Genomic DNA, 15,867 nt, shown 5'->3' on the forward strand with positions numbered 1-15,867 from the left:
AATATGGTCGTAATCTTGTGAATGTAGTATAACTCACGGCCTTGACACAGGGATTGTTAGTATTTTCACTGCAAAATTTTTTATATAATTCAACCATTGTATTATTTAAATAGTGTTTCTGCCTCTTTTCGCCATTCTTTGTTCTGCAGTCTTTTTTACCCGGACATTCATGACTGTTCCTTATGTAAAATTCTTTGACGATAATTTTTGTGACTTCGTTTACTCCAGATGGACGGCGAACGTTTTGCAATAAATTTGAAAACTTTGACAGTCGGCTAGGCTTAATTGGAGCAATCTCTTTCTTAACAATTTGAATTTTACGATATTTTTTAATGATTTTTCCAGAAATGACTCGAGCAAGGACTTGTTTTTCTGTAGTCAAAGTGCTATTCTTGTACACATCTTTTAGCTGGCTTTTCAATATCTCACCGAACAACAACGACTCTCGAACATCTTCTCTCACCATAGCACCTTTCAGCAAATTTACCACTCTCTTCTCTGGACTACCAACAAGTCTTTTTTGTTCAAACTCTTTTCTTCTTAGCTTCTGCCTTTGCAATCTCTTTATTTTACGTTTAAGCTCATTTTGCTTGTGTTTAAGAGCATCAATTTCAAGTTTCAACTTTTGATTATTAACGTGACAACGTTTCCTTCTTTCTATCTGCTTAGCTTTTCCAAGTGCAGCCTGTTTCGACAACTTCATATTCACATTGTCTTTAGAAAGTGTGCTGCTCAAATCTTTTTCTTTCTTCTTATTTTTCTGATACCACCTTTTAAACGATTCTCTTCCTTTTTTCCTCCGAGCTGTCTTCTCTCTGTCGCTTAACTGATCAATGAGCCGAATCTTTCCTTCACGCTTTCTCTTATGCCATCTTGCCCGTTCAATTTCTTTCGCTGCTTCATAGGCTTCTGGATCTGCTTTAATTTTGGCTCGCCGCAACCACTCTAACTTTTTTTTCCGTTCAAGGCGCAATCTCTTGTGCTTCTCAGATTCATGTTTATTTTTTGTTTTTTGCTTTTTTTTACGAGTTTTTGATTCTTTATACTGATTTTGCTTCTTACTTGCTTCCATTTTTTTATTTGCTACACTACTCCGAGTTTGTGGTGTCATCTGTAAATGTAAAAATAATTTATTGATGGTTTATTACTGTAAAAATTATATACATTGCATTTGTATTATGTGTATTTTTATAAACATTATTATTTAATTTGTTTCGTAAATTGCGCAAGTAGTTAAAGCCATGGAGTTTAGAGCCATGGAGTTTAGAAATTGTAAGTTATATTGAAATTACGACTTACCTTGTACACTTATTTTAATTTCCGCTAAAAGTTTAACACATCTTTACATGGTCTTGAAATCCACTATGCAATCGTCGTATTTTATATAACTATAAAGAGCACATCAATACCATGGAGATTATTATCCTTATTTCAAGTGACTGTTTTCACTAATATTAGTAAATATTTTGATGCACTATGTGTTGCGGTAACTTATAATGACTCAAGATCATCTTTGTTACACTTGTTTTGATCGATAAAGTCGATTGTAAGTCCTGCTTTACCGACTGTTTCAACAATAGAAGTTAAATTATTTCAGGGTATCAAAATCCACAATTTTCAACGACAAATTTTGTTATTAAATTATTCTTATTTAAATGATAATATTTTGACCAATTTAATTGTTAATCTCCTTATACAATACTAAACTTTAATAATGTGCTTAATAATTAAAAATAATAAAAACAATAATAGTAGTTTTTTGCTTAGAAGTGTTCAAATCTGTCACTGACGACATCCACGGAGTTTAGAAATATGGATCTTATTATTATTTTTTTAAATAAATAAGATTAGAAAATTAATTAACCACTATATGCAATCAATTGTTTATTTATCAAAGTGTAAGGGAAAAATATGAGACTCAAGTATTTTTCATGAACTCGTAATAAAAAATTGAATTGAAAGTCGGCGTGAGCAGTAGCCCAGTTTCTAGAAAACGACCCATATAGCACATAATAACGTATATATATCATATATATCCCGCCAATAGGCGCGTGCTTTTTTTTTACGTAGATAGGCGCGTGGGGTGCCACGGACACCCCATTTGTTTTTCGTTATTAGACGTAAAATATTTACAAATACAGATTTATTTTTCAATAAATATCATCTATGCGAAGTTCCCTTTGGTATACAATAGCAATTGCATTTCTTTACATTATTTGTATTAATTAAACGCTAATATTTTTAAGTGACTGCACAAATTTTTCGCTACGTTACCAATAGATTTCTATTCTTGGGGTGTTCTGAACACCCCGCGCGCCCATTGCCGGGATATATGTTATATTCTAGATTCCACAATCCCGTGAACCAAACCAAACCATTTCATTGTGGACTCAACAATCCCGTGACCGAAGACAAAACCATTCATTAACGTGCGACATCAGCGACATCGTATTTGTTAAAATATCTTCGAAATAGACAGAACTAAACCGCGGGAGAAAAACGGAACGATGAAACAATTTAAACTTCCAAACCTTTTTCCTACTTTGATTCCGGTGTATGTGCATCCCAGTTGCCGCCAATTGTTAATTATTTATAATTATTTCATTTTCTGATCTCCAATTTGAAACATTCAAATGTAACAATGTACAGTATTTCATACTTAATCTTTAAAAATAAAAATGGAAAAATATACTTCACTTACTTTTACCTGCTGGCTCAACCATATTTCTTTAAAATTGTAGGATTTAGCAGTTTGAGAGTAACAAAGTAATAAAGCACGTAATGAACAATGGATTACCAGAAACATACCGGACCATGAACCACAAAGTTCCGTGATATTTATTTTGTCTTCAGTCACGGGATTGTGGAGTCCAAAATATAACATATATATATGTTATTATGTGCTATATTTATCAACAATCATAGATGGCGGCCAGACATTTTACCCCCATCCCTCGGCTTCACATTTATAGGACGAAACAAGCCATATGCTCCCTCCAGGACTTCGTACCTCCATGAGCCATCTTAAATGCAGAACGTAATATATCAAAAATTAAATATATTATATTCACAGCTGTCACCGTGAACGGCGTGAACGAAGACAAATGTTAGTATACGGAAAAATAAAGTATAATAAAGAAATAAGGAGTAGTGACAGCTTTGATCTATCTGACAGCTGATGTACTTAAGGTATAAGTGAATAAATAAAATAAAAATGTTTTTCCTAAATTGATTTTAATTTTGATAAAATGGTCAAATGTAGCCATTAATTAATTAGATTTGGTAATAAATACAAAAAATGCGTTTTATTATAAGAAATGAGTTGAGGTAAAATAAACTCAATGTTTTTATATTAATCTCTTAACAAATGCATTTTTTTATTTATTATTGAGTCCAATAAGTTAATGGTTATTAAAAAAAAAATTCTTTGTAATGAAAAAAAAAATGAAAAAATTTTAAACTTCACCAAGACTCAAACCCGAGCCCACCGCATGACATTAAATGACAACCTTACCGCCTGCGCTACAGGGCTCACATGATTTACCAAGAGCAAAACAGCCTTTTTAAAGACTGACTACAATTCTTTTATTAATTCGTCATAAATGATCAAGAATTAGCTGTAATAATAAATACATTTATGTACATAGCATTATTGTACTAAATTTATTGTTTTTAATTTGAAGCATACATTTTGCATGAAGATATGATAATTTAAGGGTAACCATTCAGTACTCTATATACAAAACTATTCATATGCTCAACTATCATAAATTAATTAAGTAATATTATAATATTTGTTATATGTAGTCGAATAACTATGATAAACGAGCATATGAATAGTTTTGTATTTAGAGTATTGCATGAACACCCTTAAAGTATCGTATCTTCATGTAAAATGTATGCTTCAAATTAAAAACATAATAAATTTAGTGCAATAATGCTGTGTAGATAAATGTATTTATTATTGCAGCTAATTCTTGATCGTTTATGACGAGTCAGTGAAAGAATTGTAGTCAGTCTTTAAAAGACTGTTTTGCTCTTGGTACATCAAGTGAGCGCTGTAGCGCAGGCGGTAAGTTTGCCGTTTATCATGCGGTGGGCTCGTGTTCGAGTCTTGGTGAAGTTTAAAATTTTTTCTTTTTTTTTTCATTACAAGGAATTTTTTTTTTTAATAACCATTAATTTATTGGACTCAATAATAAATAATAAAATGCATTTGTTAACAGATTAATATAAAAAAATTGAGTTTATTTTACCGCAACTCATTTGTTATAATAAAACGCATTTTCTGTATTTATTACCAAATCTAATTAATTAATGGCTACATTTGACCATTTTATCAAAATTAAAAATCAATTTAGGAAAAGCATTTTTATTTGCTTTGAGTTTTTAGGTAAACGCAGCACCACTTCACACGGATGACACGTAAAAATGTCACGGTTAGCGGTAGTCGCTCTTCTTCTAAAGCTAATGTTGTTTGATGTCCAAATCACACCTATGCTCCCCAGGCATAGTTGTGTTTGTACCGCTTCCCTTTAAATTTTTTACAGGGTCTTTTCCTAACAGCGGAGCATAGGAGATTCGTGTTAGTTGACTATAGCACTCGGAATGATGGAATCTGAGAGCGCTGATTGGTCAATATTGCGTAGTACCAACATATAATAGGCCGTTACCAATAGTTGGATACGAAAAATGAGATTCATCCGCCATTTTGGTGTGGAGAAATGTTTACATGCTAATCTTAGCAGAAAGAGGTGTAAAATGGAGAAATGTCAAATGTTGTCGTTACTAAAGTAAAAATTGAATACTTTGAAGGAAAATGAAGAATATACATACTTTCCATTCATTTTTTTCAATTTTTACTTTAGTAACCTTACTATTTGACATTTCTCCATTTTACACCTCTTTCTGCTAAGATTAGCATGTAAACATTTCTCCACACCAATATGGCTGATGAATCTCATTTTTTGTACCCAACTAGTGGTAACGACTTATTTTCTGTTGGTACTACGTAATATTGACCAATCAGCGCTCTCAGATTCCATCATTCCGAGTGCTATAGTCAACTAACACGAATCTCCTATGCTCCGCTGTTAGGAAAAGACCCTGTATGTATACTGCTGCTGGCTAGCGCTTATCTTCATTTTTGTTGCTAAAAGCTTGATTCTGGCATCACTGCCGTGTGGAACTATTATAGTTTGCTAATAAAAGCAGAGGCTTCATTTTAAGATATTGCAACATATAGTAATTAATATAGATACAATTGTAAAAAGAAAACAAAAATTTTATTTTACATATGTTAACTTTAAATAAAATCCCACAAAGTACTGTAAAATATCTTACATGTTATATTATATATCTAATCTGTCAGCTTCTTTATTTTAATATTCATCTCAATTATCACAGTTTGATCCTCAGCGATGACACAGTAACCACATTATGGTGAATCTATTCTTTTTTTTTAATGTTCGATCCACATAGCTTCATCCTCAGCAGTGATACAGTAAACACACGTACATTACTATAATTTAATCTGAAACAAAATCCCAAAAAGTACTATATAAAACCTTTCATTTGAAATTACAAATGTAATCTATCAGCTTCTTTATTTGTATCGTATTTACCCAATGTGTTGACTTATTTATTTTAATATTCATCTCAATTAACACAGTTTGATCCTCAGCGATGACACAGTAACCATAATATGTTGAATCTATTCCTTTCATTTTAATGTTCAATCCACATAGCTCCATCCTCAGTAGTGACATAGGGTGTGTTCCGTTTCATGCATGACCTGCATAATTAACCAATGCAGGACATGGACTATAGGATCCGTTCCGTTTCTTTTGTATTCGTCATGTACGTTTAATAACGGAACAAACTTCCTGCATTCTATGCATGCATGTGGTAAGAAAGCAAGATTGAAAATTTGTTTCCATTTAAATCAGCTCGCTGTAACCAATTTTTATTTAACATTGGAGCTATTAAAATAATGGATTTACAAGATAATTATGTTACTATTTTCGCAACATCTTTTTTAATGAATGATAATTCATTAATTTTAAGTAATAGCGAATCAAGCAGTAGTGATGAAAGCGATATTTCGATCGATGAAGAAATAGATGAATCTATTTTATATGGCATACTTATGATAGGAAATACAAGAGGGGAAAATATTCAACGTGAAATATTGTCAGATTATGTTGAACGAGTTGTACCAGGCTATTCAAGAGTTAATTTCAAACAACACTTTAGGAAAGTTGCAAATAGTTTCGAATTTAAAGTTCAACATACATTTATATATTATAAATTAGTATTATTTTTATTATAGGATGTTTCCTGAAACGTATGAAATCATTTTAAATTTAATTGGGCCATGTTTATCACAAACCAATCTAACTGGAAGAAAACAAATTCACCCAGGGAAGCAGCTATTGATTACCTTATGGTTTTTGGCTACTCCAGATTCTTATAGGTTTGCTAATTGCCACTTACTTTTTAATAGTGTATTATATACTAGATCATGTGCTTTAATTTATATTGCTACATATTGTATATTTTTATGTACAGATCAATACACGTTCAGTTTGGAGTTGGAAAAGCAACTGCGTTTAGAGCAGTCAGGCGGGTGACATATGCCTTACATTGTATAGCACCAAGATTTATTAAATGGCCAGAAGGTGATTCAGTTAATAATACTGTTACAGAGTTTTCAAAATTGAGAGGCTTTCCAAAAGTGATTGGATCTCTGGATGGTTCATTTATTAGAATTAAAGCTCCAAAAGAAGATAGCGCTTCATATGTGTGTAGAAAGCAATTTCATGCTATACAGTTGCAAGCTGTATGTAATGCAAAATCTATTTTTACTCATTGCTATGCAGGACATGTTGGTTCGGTTCATGATGCCAGAATATTTAGAAATTCCCCACTTGCAGAATATATTGCAAAGCCAAGTAAATATTTTCCGTCAGACACACATATTATAGCAGATGCTGCATATGCCATACATCCAAATGTTATGGTTCCATTCAGAGATAATGGCCATCTCACAGCTCATCAAAAAAATTATAATTTTGTTTTATCCTCCACTAGAATGACCATAGAGAGAGCCTTTGGCTTACTCAAGGTGCGATTTCGCATTTTATTGGATTGTTTACCGCTAACCGATGTTAAGAAGATACCACAGGTTATAATTGCCTGTTGTGTACTTCATAATATCTGTATGCAAAGAAATGATGACTTTCCTATTGCTGTATGTGCTTCTTATGAAAATATTATACCAGATACAATAGGAAATGGTGCTGAATTGGGTAATATAAAAAGAAATAGGATAATGAATGAATTAAGAATATATAATAGAAACTAAATATTTATTTGTAATATCACATATGTATTAAGTAATTACATTTTTTTAATAAAATTAAGAAAACTGACTAATTGTTTAAATAGAAACCACAAAATATTACTATACTTAAAATGTTTTTAGCAATGCAAAAATAATAAATAATATTTATATGTAAGAAAAAAAAAGTATATAAATTTTAAATAGTTTTAACGAAATTGAAAGTATATTATGCATATTATCAATGTAATACGTTATTAAACTCTTAGGATATTAATGATAGTAATATATTGGTAATATAAACTAATGTTCTTTGTGTTAGGAATCAATTAAACAATATAATTTTAATTTTTCCGTTCTTACAAAACTAATTGCAATGTCTATCTACAAGTTTACTTAGAAGACTTATAAAAGATTTCTGAATTTCAATAGTGTCTTGATGCATTTGCTTTCTCTCTTCCCACCTTTGTTGCTTTTTTTCTTCCTTTTCAAGTTTTTCTATCTTTTTTTCCTCTCTAGTGTCATTTTTAGTTTTATTTAAATCTGATATAAAAGATTCTAATATAGTTTCAACTTTTCTTTTTTTTGGCTTAGAAGAAATATCCTGGCCATCCGAACTACCTAAAGATATAGCATGGCTTGATAATCGTAAATTGGATAAGTTGGTAGGCTCAGTTGGTCCTTCGCTACTTGCTACTGCTGGAGGGGATATCCAGCCTTTATTACCAAATAATGAATCCATTATTCCATAGTAGGCCCAGCAACTATTATTATTTCCACTTTTTGCATTAGCATCTTTGGTTTTCTTATATGTCCTTTTTAAACTTGACATTTTATTTTGAACTTGTATACCAGAAACATTATAATTTGACTTTTGCATCTCAGATGCAATTTCTTGCCATAATTTGGTGTGACGTTTCATGCCTGAAATAAACTCTTCTTCTCTTTCACGATATAGCTCTAAAAACAGCAACACAGCTTTTTCTGGCCATGAGAAATTTCCGGTGTTTTTATATACATCTTCATTATTATTATTATCACAGCTTGCAGATGATTCCAAACTCTCTGGGTCATCAACATCTTCTTCCCTGTCTTCATTGACATTCATATTACTACATCCCTTATTATAAACGTTTAACCTTTCTTTTTCTTTCAAAACTATCTGATGAAGAAGGTTTTGATCTAAGAAGAAAATAGAGAAAACCATTCAGTCACTTAAAAAAGAGATTAATCGGATATATTGTACCATTTTCAATAGTCATTTTTTTTTAATAAAGTCTAATAAAATAAGTGTATATGTATTTACCTCCATTCATAATCTGGTCATATTCATTTTTTGATACGTTTAAATTATACAAATCTTCTTTTTCCCCAAAAAGAACAGGAAGAATTATTTCTTTATTTGCCATAACACTTGAGATGTAAAAATAAGCTAGTTTAAATAAAAAACTTTATGTTTTAAGGATTTTCCTTCAGGCCGTGTTCCAGAATTCACTGCCAGTACTGCGGATATCGTTATATCTTTGTCAAGAATGAAGCATTGAAAGAAGACAGAAGGATATTCCGTAGTACTGCCAGTGAATTTTGAAACACGATCAATAACATATAGTATATATGTGAGAGTGATATTTGAGAGAGTTCTGATTTTTATTCAAATTTGGTGCACAAAAAATTCGCTATACAATACTATGCATGACAAATGCATGATATGCTTCAGCTTGTTAAGTGAGACACCCCATGCAGCTCCTGCATAGGGACATTGCATTTAATATAGTCAAATTTAGGTTAGTCCATGCGTGCAGCATGTGCGCATGAAGAATAACGGAATGCTCTATTTGTTGGCTTTGCGCATCATGCATGAAACGGAACGCACCCATAGTAAACACATTACTATAATTTAATCTGAAATAAAATCCCAGAAAGTACTATAAAATATCTTACATTTTATATTATATATCTAATTTGTCAGCTTCTTTATTTATTATTGTATTTACCCAGTTTTTTCACTCGTTTATTTTATTAACCGTCTCAATTAACATAGTTTGAATCTCAACGATGACACAATAACCACATTATGTTTAGTCTATTCCTTTATTTTAATTTTGAAAATCCGCATAGCTCCATCCTCAGCACAGTGACATAGTAAACACATTACTATAATTTAATCTGAAATAAAATCCCACAAAGTACCACAAAATATTTATATCTTACATTTTATATTATAAAATTTATTGTTATACTTATCTAAAATGTTCAGTCCTTTATATACTTTTAAAAATTATTTTTATGTACATTTCACAAATTTCGTCACTTTATTTATTCACTTATACCATCAGTATATCAGCTGTCAGTAAGATTAAAACTGTCACTTTATTTCTTTATATTACTTTATAACTTGTGGTATGTATATACTAACATTTGTCTTGGCTCACGGACCTTGCATTTATGTATTTTGAAATTAGTAATTAGAAATATCTATATTGCGGTCCCTCTACAGTCTCTACCCTCTGACGTATTTCCGCCGACCAGTGTTGGGTGCAGAAATCTTGCGTAAGGCGAGGGGAAGTAGGAATCAGAGGGGCGAAGGGATTTCTAGGGAGTTTGTCCGTAGCTGTCAAATGGCGCGATAAACCCTCAATTTTGGATCGTAAACAAAAATAATATTTTCGGAAAACGATTGCGGAAAAGAAGGCAGGATTTTAATACATAACAGAGAAGACAAAATATATAAGATGAGTATAAATTAATAACAAAAAATGCAAATTATTGTGAATTTATAAGGAAATATATACTTTGTGGTTATTTTATTTCTGTTACAGGCTAAATCCTATTCTTCATGAGTTTAAATCACAGGAAAGAAATACTTAAGCAACAATGAATGAAGATGGACCAATTTATGAAGCATTTCTATCCCCGGTAGCAAAATTGGCTCAAATGACGTAAAAATGACTGGATTTCTGGTCATAATAACGTCATCTCGACCAATCTTGCTACTGGGGCTGTGGCCTAGCCATTTCAATAATTGTGACTTAATGTTATAATAGTGAATATGTAAGCGAATGCTGTGTATAGAAAGAAATTTTATTACAAAATAATAATAATGTATGATAATGTTTTGATTCCTATTATTATAAATTAAAGCTAGTTCAAGTAAAATGTATTATTTTAATTTCTAACTTAACCACACTCAAATTCTATACGTACATAGTAATAATTATATATTCTTGTAGAACCTATCTTTGAGCTACTCTAACTAAATTGCAACTATTTTAAATCTGCAGGTCATAACTATTTACTTCAATGATTTTTATTATTCAATGTGAGACAAATTGTGTAAAATTTCTGCTAATTTCTTATTGATCCGTCACATGCTTCCTCATCTCGTATAACATTTATTTGTCTTGATTGTTCCTTCTTCTTCTAGTTTTCAACACAACAATAATTTTATTATCATTTTTAAATACATGCAGATAAGATGATTATGCTGATTTGTAATTAATTTTATAAATATTGGAATGATTGTTGAACCATTGTCTTATTAAGTTTGGAAAATGGACATTTGAGTGATACTATTTAAATTGGGCCTCTCTTCTGTGAGATATGTTCTCATAATACTTGGATAGATAAAGTTCCTTAAAAGTTATATGTGTATAATACTGAGTTCATCTTATTTTGTAGCTTTAAGTAGTTTTCCAGCAACGTGTTTGAATATATATTTTGAATATAGAATACTCTTATTTCCTTACTCTTATTATAATGTTGTCAGGAATGATAGAGAGATATGTCAATCATCTGAAAATGATAGGATATACACATGGCGACTGGATAAATTAAGGTTTTAGGACAGATAAGTCTCATGAACAAATAGGAATAATAAAATAGGTATTGCATATTGGGAATGGATATTCTAATATGTAGCTGGAAAATATAATTTAAAGCTGAATACAAGATGAACTCAGCAGTATACATAAACTTATTGGTCGACAATATTCTCTCAAATGGAAGGAAAAGATATCATGTGGATGAAGTGCCAAACATATATAAGTACAATAAGTCCAGTGTTCATTCTACAAATTTAATACAGCAGTAGTTTACCAATCATCCTAATTATTATAGAAACAATTAGACAGCAGAATAAGCATATATATATATATATATCTGAGCATATTTGAAAATATCAAGAGAATTATTGGTATGTGTTGAAAACTAAAAGAAGAAGGAACAATCAAGGCAAATAAATGTCATACGAGATGAGGAAGCATGTGACAGATCAATAAGAAATTAGCAGGAATTTTACACAATTTGTCTCACATTGAATAATAAAAATCATTGAAGTAAATAGTTATGACCTACAGATTTAAAATAGCTGCAATTTAGTTAGAGTAGCTTAAAGATAGGTTCTACAAGAATATATAATTACTATGTACGTATAGAATTTGAGTGTGGTTAAGTTAGAAATTAAAATAATACATTTTATTTGAACTAGCTTTAATTTATAATAATAGGAATCAAAACATTATCATACATTATTATTATTTTGTAATAAAATTTCTTTGTATACACAGCAATCGCTAGCATATTCACTATTATAACATTATGTCACAATTATTGAAATGGCTAGGCCACAGAGAAATGCTTCATAAATTAGTCCTTTTTCATTCATTGTTGCTTAAGTATTTCTTTCCTGTGATTTAAACTCATGAAGAATAGGGTTTAGCCTATAACAGAAATAAAATAACCACAAAGTATATATTTCCTTATAAATTCACAATAATTTTAATTTTTTGTTATTAATTTATACTCATCTGATATATTTTGTCTTCTCTGTTATGTATTAAAATCCTTCCTTCTTTTCCGCAATCGTTTTCCGAAAATATTATTTTTGTTTACGATCCAAAATTGAGGGTTAATCGCGTCATTTGACAGCTACGGACAAACTCCCTAGAAATCCCTTCGCCCCTCTGATTCCTACTTCCCCTCGCCTGACGCAAGATACTTTATGTATCTAGTGACTTTAGTTTCTCTATCTCTCTCTCTCTCTTAGTTACACCTATGAGCAGCCTATGGGATCTCACTAGCGCCATATAGTTTTTAAAAAATAGAATAACTTTTTATATTCAATCTTATCGTTACGATTTGGAATTTTACAAAAATTACTAATTCTCAAAGTTTGGCCTTATTTCAGAATGAATCGATGTGATTTTAGACTTTTTACAATCCTTAACGGGATCCCTCACGCTTGCTTTACCGACAGTTCAAGTCAATAAACAATTCGTTTTATAAAAGTCAAATGCGAAGCAAATTGAACAATCGGGCATTTGCTGGACAATGTGCCAGTCCTAACGAGTCAAACGAACTTATAAACACTCAAATTAGTTGAAAAATAACGCTGTACCATTGTGCCGCGTTCTTGAAGAGAGGTTACTTTTGGTTATTTCCACTTCAAGAACGCGGGACAGTGGTAAAGCGTTATTCTTCATTCGATTTGAGTTTTTTTAAGTTGGATTGACTCGTTAGAACTGGCACCTTGTCATAAAGAAGCCCGTTTTTGCAATTTGGTTCGCATTTGACTTTTATTAAACGAAATGTTTATTGACTTGAACTGTCGATACAGTAGGCGTGAGGGATCCCGTTAAGAAGTTGTGTATATCACCAGGAAGAATACCAGCATTGATTCCATCGATCTCAAAAGATATGAAAAAAGGAGCCAGATTTTGTTTAAAATTAACTTTTTAAAATTAGCATTGTATAATTATTAATTATACTTTCTCGCATTAACGGGATCCCTCACGCGTGCTTTACCGACAGTACAAGTCAATAAACATTTCGTTTAATAAAAGTCAAATGCGAAGCAAATTGCAAAAACGGGCTTCTTTATGACTAGGTGCCAATTCTAACGAGTCAATCGAGTTTAAAAAAACTCAAATCGGATGAAGAATAACGCTGTACCACTGTCCCGCGTTCTTGAAGTGGAAATAACCAAAAGTAACCTCTCTTCAAGAACGCTGCACAATGGTACCGCGTTATTTTTCAACTAATTTGAGTGTTTTTAAATTCGTTTGACTCGTTAGGACTGGCACATTGTCCTACAAAGGCACGATTGTTCAATTTGCTTCGCATTTGAATTTTATTAAACTAATTATTTATTGACTTGTACTGTCGGTAAAGCACGAGTGAGGGATCCCGTTAATCATATAATCTAAATGTTTACTTTTACTAAGATAAGTTAAATAGAATAAAAGAAAAGTAAAATGTCTTATGTATTTATTTTAGTTGGCCAAAACCAAAGCAGAAAGAGAAGTTAAGTTTGACAATAAAGAATATGATCCTCAATTGACTGTGATTGATTCTAGTCAGTGGGCTGACATTTGTAGAATGTATGAAGAAGCTAAAGCATCTTTATGGTCTGTAAAAGAAGTAGACTTCTCTAAGGTAAATAAATTTAAAACTGTTTATTTATATTAAAAAATTATTTGTTTAAAATGTTATGAGTTAAATAAATTTTAAACAATGAATCAAAATATATACTTCTATATAGTATATTAAATATATAGGATTAGATAAAATAGAGAGAAATAATCATATATTTTTATAGGATATGGAAGTATTTAAAAAACTTAGATGTAAAGATAAAGAATATATTGAGAAAGTTATTGCTTTTATAGCTACTACAGGTAGCATTTTAAATGAAAAGTTAACTAAACGCTTTAATCAAGAAATAAGAGTAGCAGCAGTTTGCAATTTCTATCGTGCACAATTGGATTCTGAAGTTGTTCATGTACATGCGAGCATTCACCTTATGGAATTATTTATACTAAATAAAACAAACAAGGATAAGTTTTATCATTCAATAATTATGCTACCATGCATAATTAAAAAAATCATATGGATGGCAAATTGGGTTCAAAACGAAAAAGTCACTTTAGGTACTCAAATAGTGGCTTCGGCTATTGTAAACCACATCTTTTTAACTGGCATCTTCATATCATTCTGGATAAAATACAGACGAGTAATGACTAATGTCACAGATATTTATGATCTTACGTTTCAAGATAAGGTAACTACAAAACTTATACTACATTTTTGTACAATAGTAGCTATATAACTCTAATAATAATTTTATTTCTAGAAGCGGCATTGTGATTTTGCATGTCTCATGTTTAAATATATTATACAGAAACCTACTGAAAGTAGGGTTATTTCTATGATTAGGAATGCTGTTGAAATTGAACAAGAGTTCATAGATGAAATAATAAATCCTAAAATAATAGACGTTAATCACATAGCTGTCAAAAACTATGTTGAATTTGCAGCAGATCAGTTGCTTTTGGAGTTAGGGTTTTCAAAGGTAAACCTGTTTATATAATTTACATTAATTTTTAAAAGATAGTCTAATCAGAATTTTGGTTCCTTCTAGATTTATAACACAGAGAGTACACTTCATCATGTATCAAACATATTTCCCATTAATATAAGGAATTAAATTGAAAAGAAGTTCTTAACGGGATCCCTCACGCATGCTTTACCGACAGTACAAGTTAATAAACAATTTGTTTAATAAAAGTAAAATGCAAAGCAAATTGCAAAAACGGGCTTCTTTATGACAAGGTGCCAATTCTAACGAGTCACTCGAGCTTAAAAAAACTCAAATCGGATGAAGAATAACGTTGTACCACTGTCCCGCGTTCTTGAAGTGGAAATAATCAAAAGTAACCTCTCTTCAAGAAAGCAGCACAATGGTACAGCGTTATTTTCAACTAATTTGAGTGTTTTTAAGTTCGTTTGACTCGTTAGGACTGGCACATTGTCCAGCAAACGCCCGATTGTTCAATTTGCTTCGCATTTGACTTTTATTAAACGAATTGTTTATTGACTTGAACTGTCGATAAAGTAGGCGTGAGGGATCCCGTTAACAATAAGGCAAAGGAAACAATGAAACCACAGATGCAGAGTGAACTTATTGTCAAATGAAATGATATTTTCTCACTTTGTACGCAGACAGCAAGAAAAAGAATCACATATTCAATTATTATTCCAAAACACACGTATTGTTAAATTATTATTCTAATCTTTTTATAGTCAATATTGTGTCAAATATAAAATTCTCTAAGGAAATTAAGTTTAAGAACAATTAAAAACAAAGCATTTGTGACGAAATTGTGGTAAATATTGACTGTATTAATACAGAAACAACTATCACTTACTTTCAAGAGAATTAAAATGAAATTTTTTACATTATTTATTATTGTACGTGGATGCAAAACCTGATCATTATAAATCGATATAAAATAATTTGTTTATAGATCTTTGAAAATTAAACTAACAATAATTATATAAAATTATGTTTTTAAAAATCCGAAGAGTATTGAACAGCTAGTAGTAACAAAAATTGTATGCATGCATGCATGCATACTATAAAACAGTTAAATTAGTGAATTTAAAATTATCTGCATGTTAGAACTCAAAAATGATATCTCATTATTATTGTATATGTAATGGTTTGTATCACCAGTTTATGACAATAT

The 15,867-nt window shown here is 30.9% G+C and overlaps 2 protein-coding genes across 2 annotated transcripts; both read left to right on the forward strand.

The window, feature by feature from the left end:
- The first annotated feature begins 5,992 nt into the window (after positions 1–5,992).
- LOC136775208 (putative nuclease HARBI1) lies at positions 5,993–7,366 on the forward strand. The gene is made up of 3 exons (XM_066729782.1): positions 5,993–6,192; positions 6,332–6,475; positions 6,571–7,366. The coding sequence occupies exons 1-3, from the start codon at positions 5,993–5,995 to the stop codon at positions 7,364–7,366; spliced, it is 1,140 nt and encodes a 379-aa protein (XP_066585879.1).
- Positions 7,367–10,216: 2,850 nt separating this feature from the next.
- On the forward strand, positions 10,217–14,447 carry LOC136775209 (ribonucleoside-diphosphate reductase subunit M2-like). Its single transcript, XM_066729783.1, has 3 exons — positions 10,217–10,258; positions 13,616–13,774; positions 13,938–14,447. The coding sequence occupies exons 1-3, from the start codon at positions 10,217–10,219 to the stop codon at positions 14,445–14,447; spliced, it is 711 nt and encodes a 236-aa protein (XP_066585880.1).
- Positions 14,448–15,867: the final 1,420 nt, after the last annotated feature.

Source organism: Prorops nasuta, unplaced genomic scaffold (genome assembly GCF_024137725.1).
Source record: "Prorops nasuta isolate Cenicafe-Biocafe unplaced genomic scaffold, Cenicafe_Pnas_1.2 PNAS00007, whole genome shotgun sequence".
Lineage (NCBI taxonomy): Eukaryota > Metazoa > Arthropoda > Insecta > Hymenoptera > Bethylidae > Prorops > Prorops nasuta.

Bases quoted from the DNA above. Each gene is read 5' to 3' on its own strand.
- LOC136775208 (XM_066729782.1), top strand. From the start codon at position 5,993: ATGGATTTACAAGATAATTATGTTACTATTTTCGCAACATCTTTTTTA. The intron at 6,193-6,331 runs GTCAGATTATGT...TTTTTATTATAG, and splicing joins AATATTCAACGTGAAATATT to GATGTTTCCTGAAACGTATG. The intron at 6,476-6,570 runs GTTTGCTAATTG...TTTTATGTACAG, and splicing joins GCTACTCCAGATTCTTATAG to ATCAATACACGTTCAGTTTG.
- LOC136775209 (XM_066729783.1), top strand. From the start codon at position 10,217: ATGAATGAAGATGGACCAATTTATGAAGCATTTCTATCCCCG. The intron at 10,259-13,615 runs GTAGCAAAATTG...TATTTATTTTAG, and splicing joins ATGAAGCATTTCTATCCCCG to TTGGCCAAAACCAAAGCAGA. The intron at 13,775-13,937 runs GTAAATAAATTT...ATATTTTTATAG, and splicing joins AAGAAGTAGACTTCTCTAAG to GATATGGAAGTATTTAAAAA.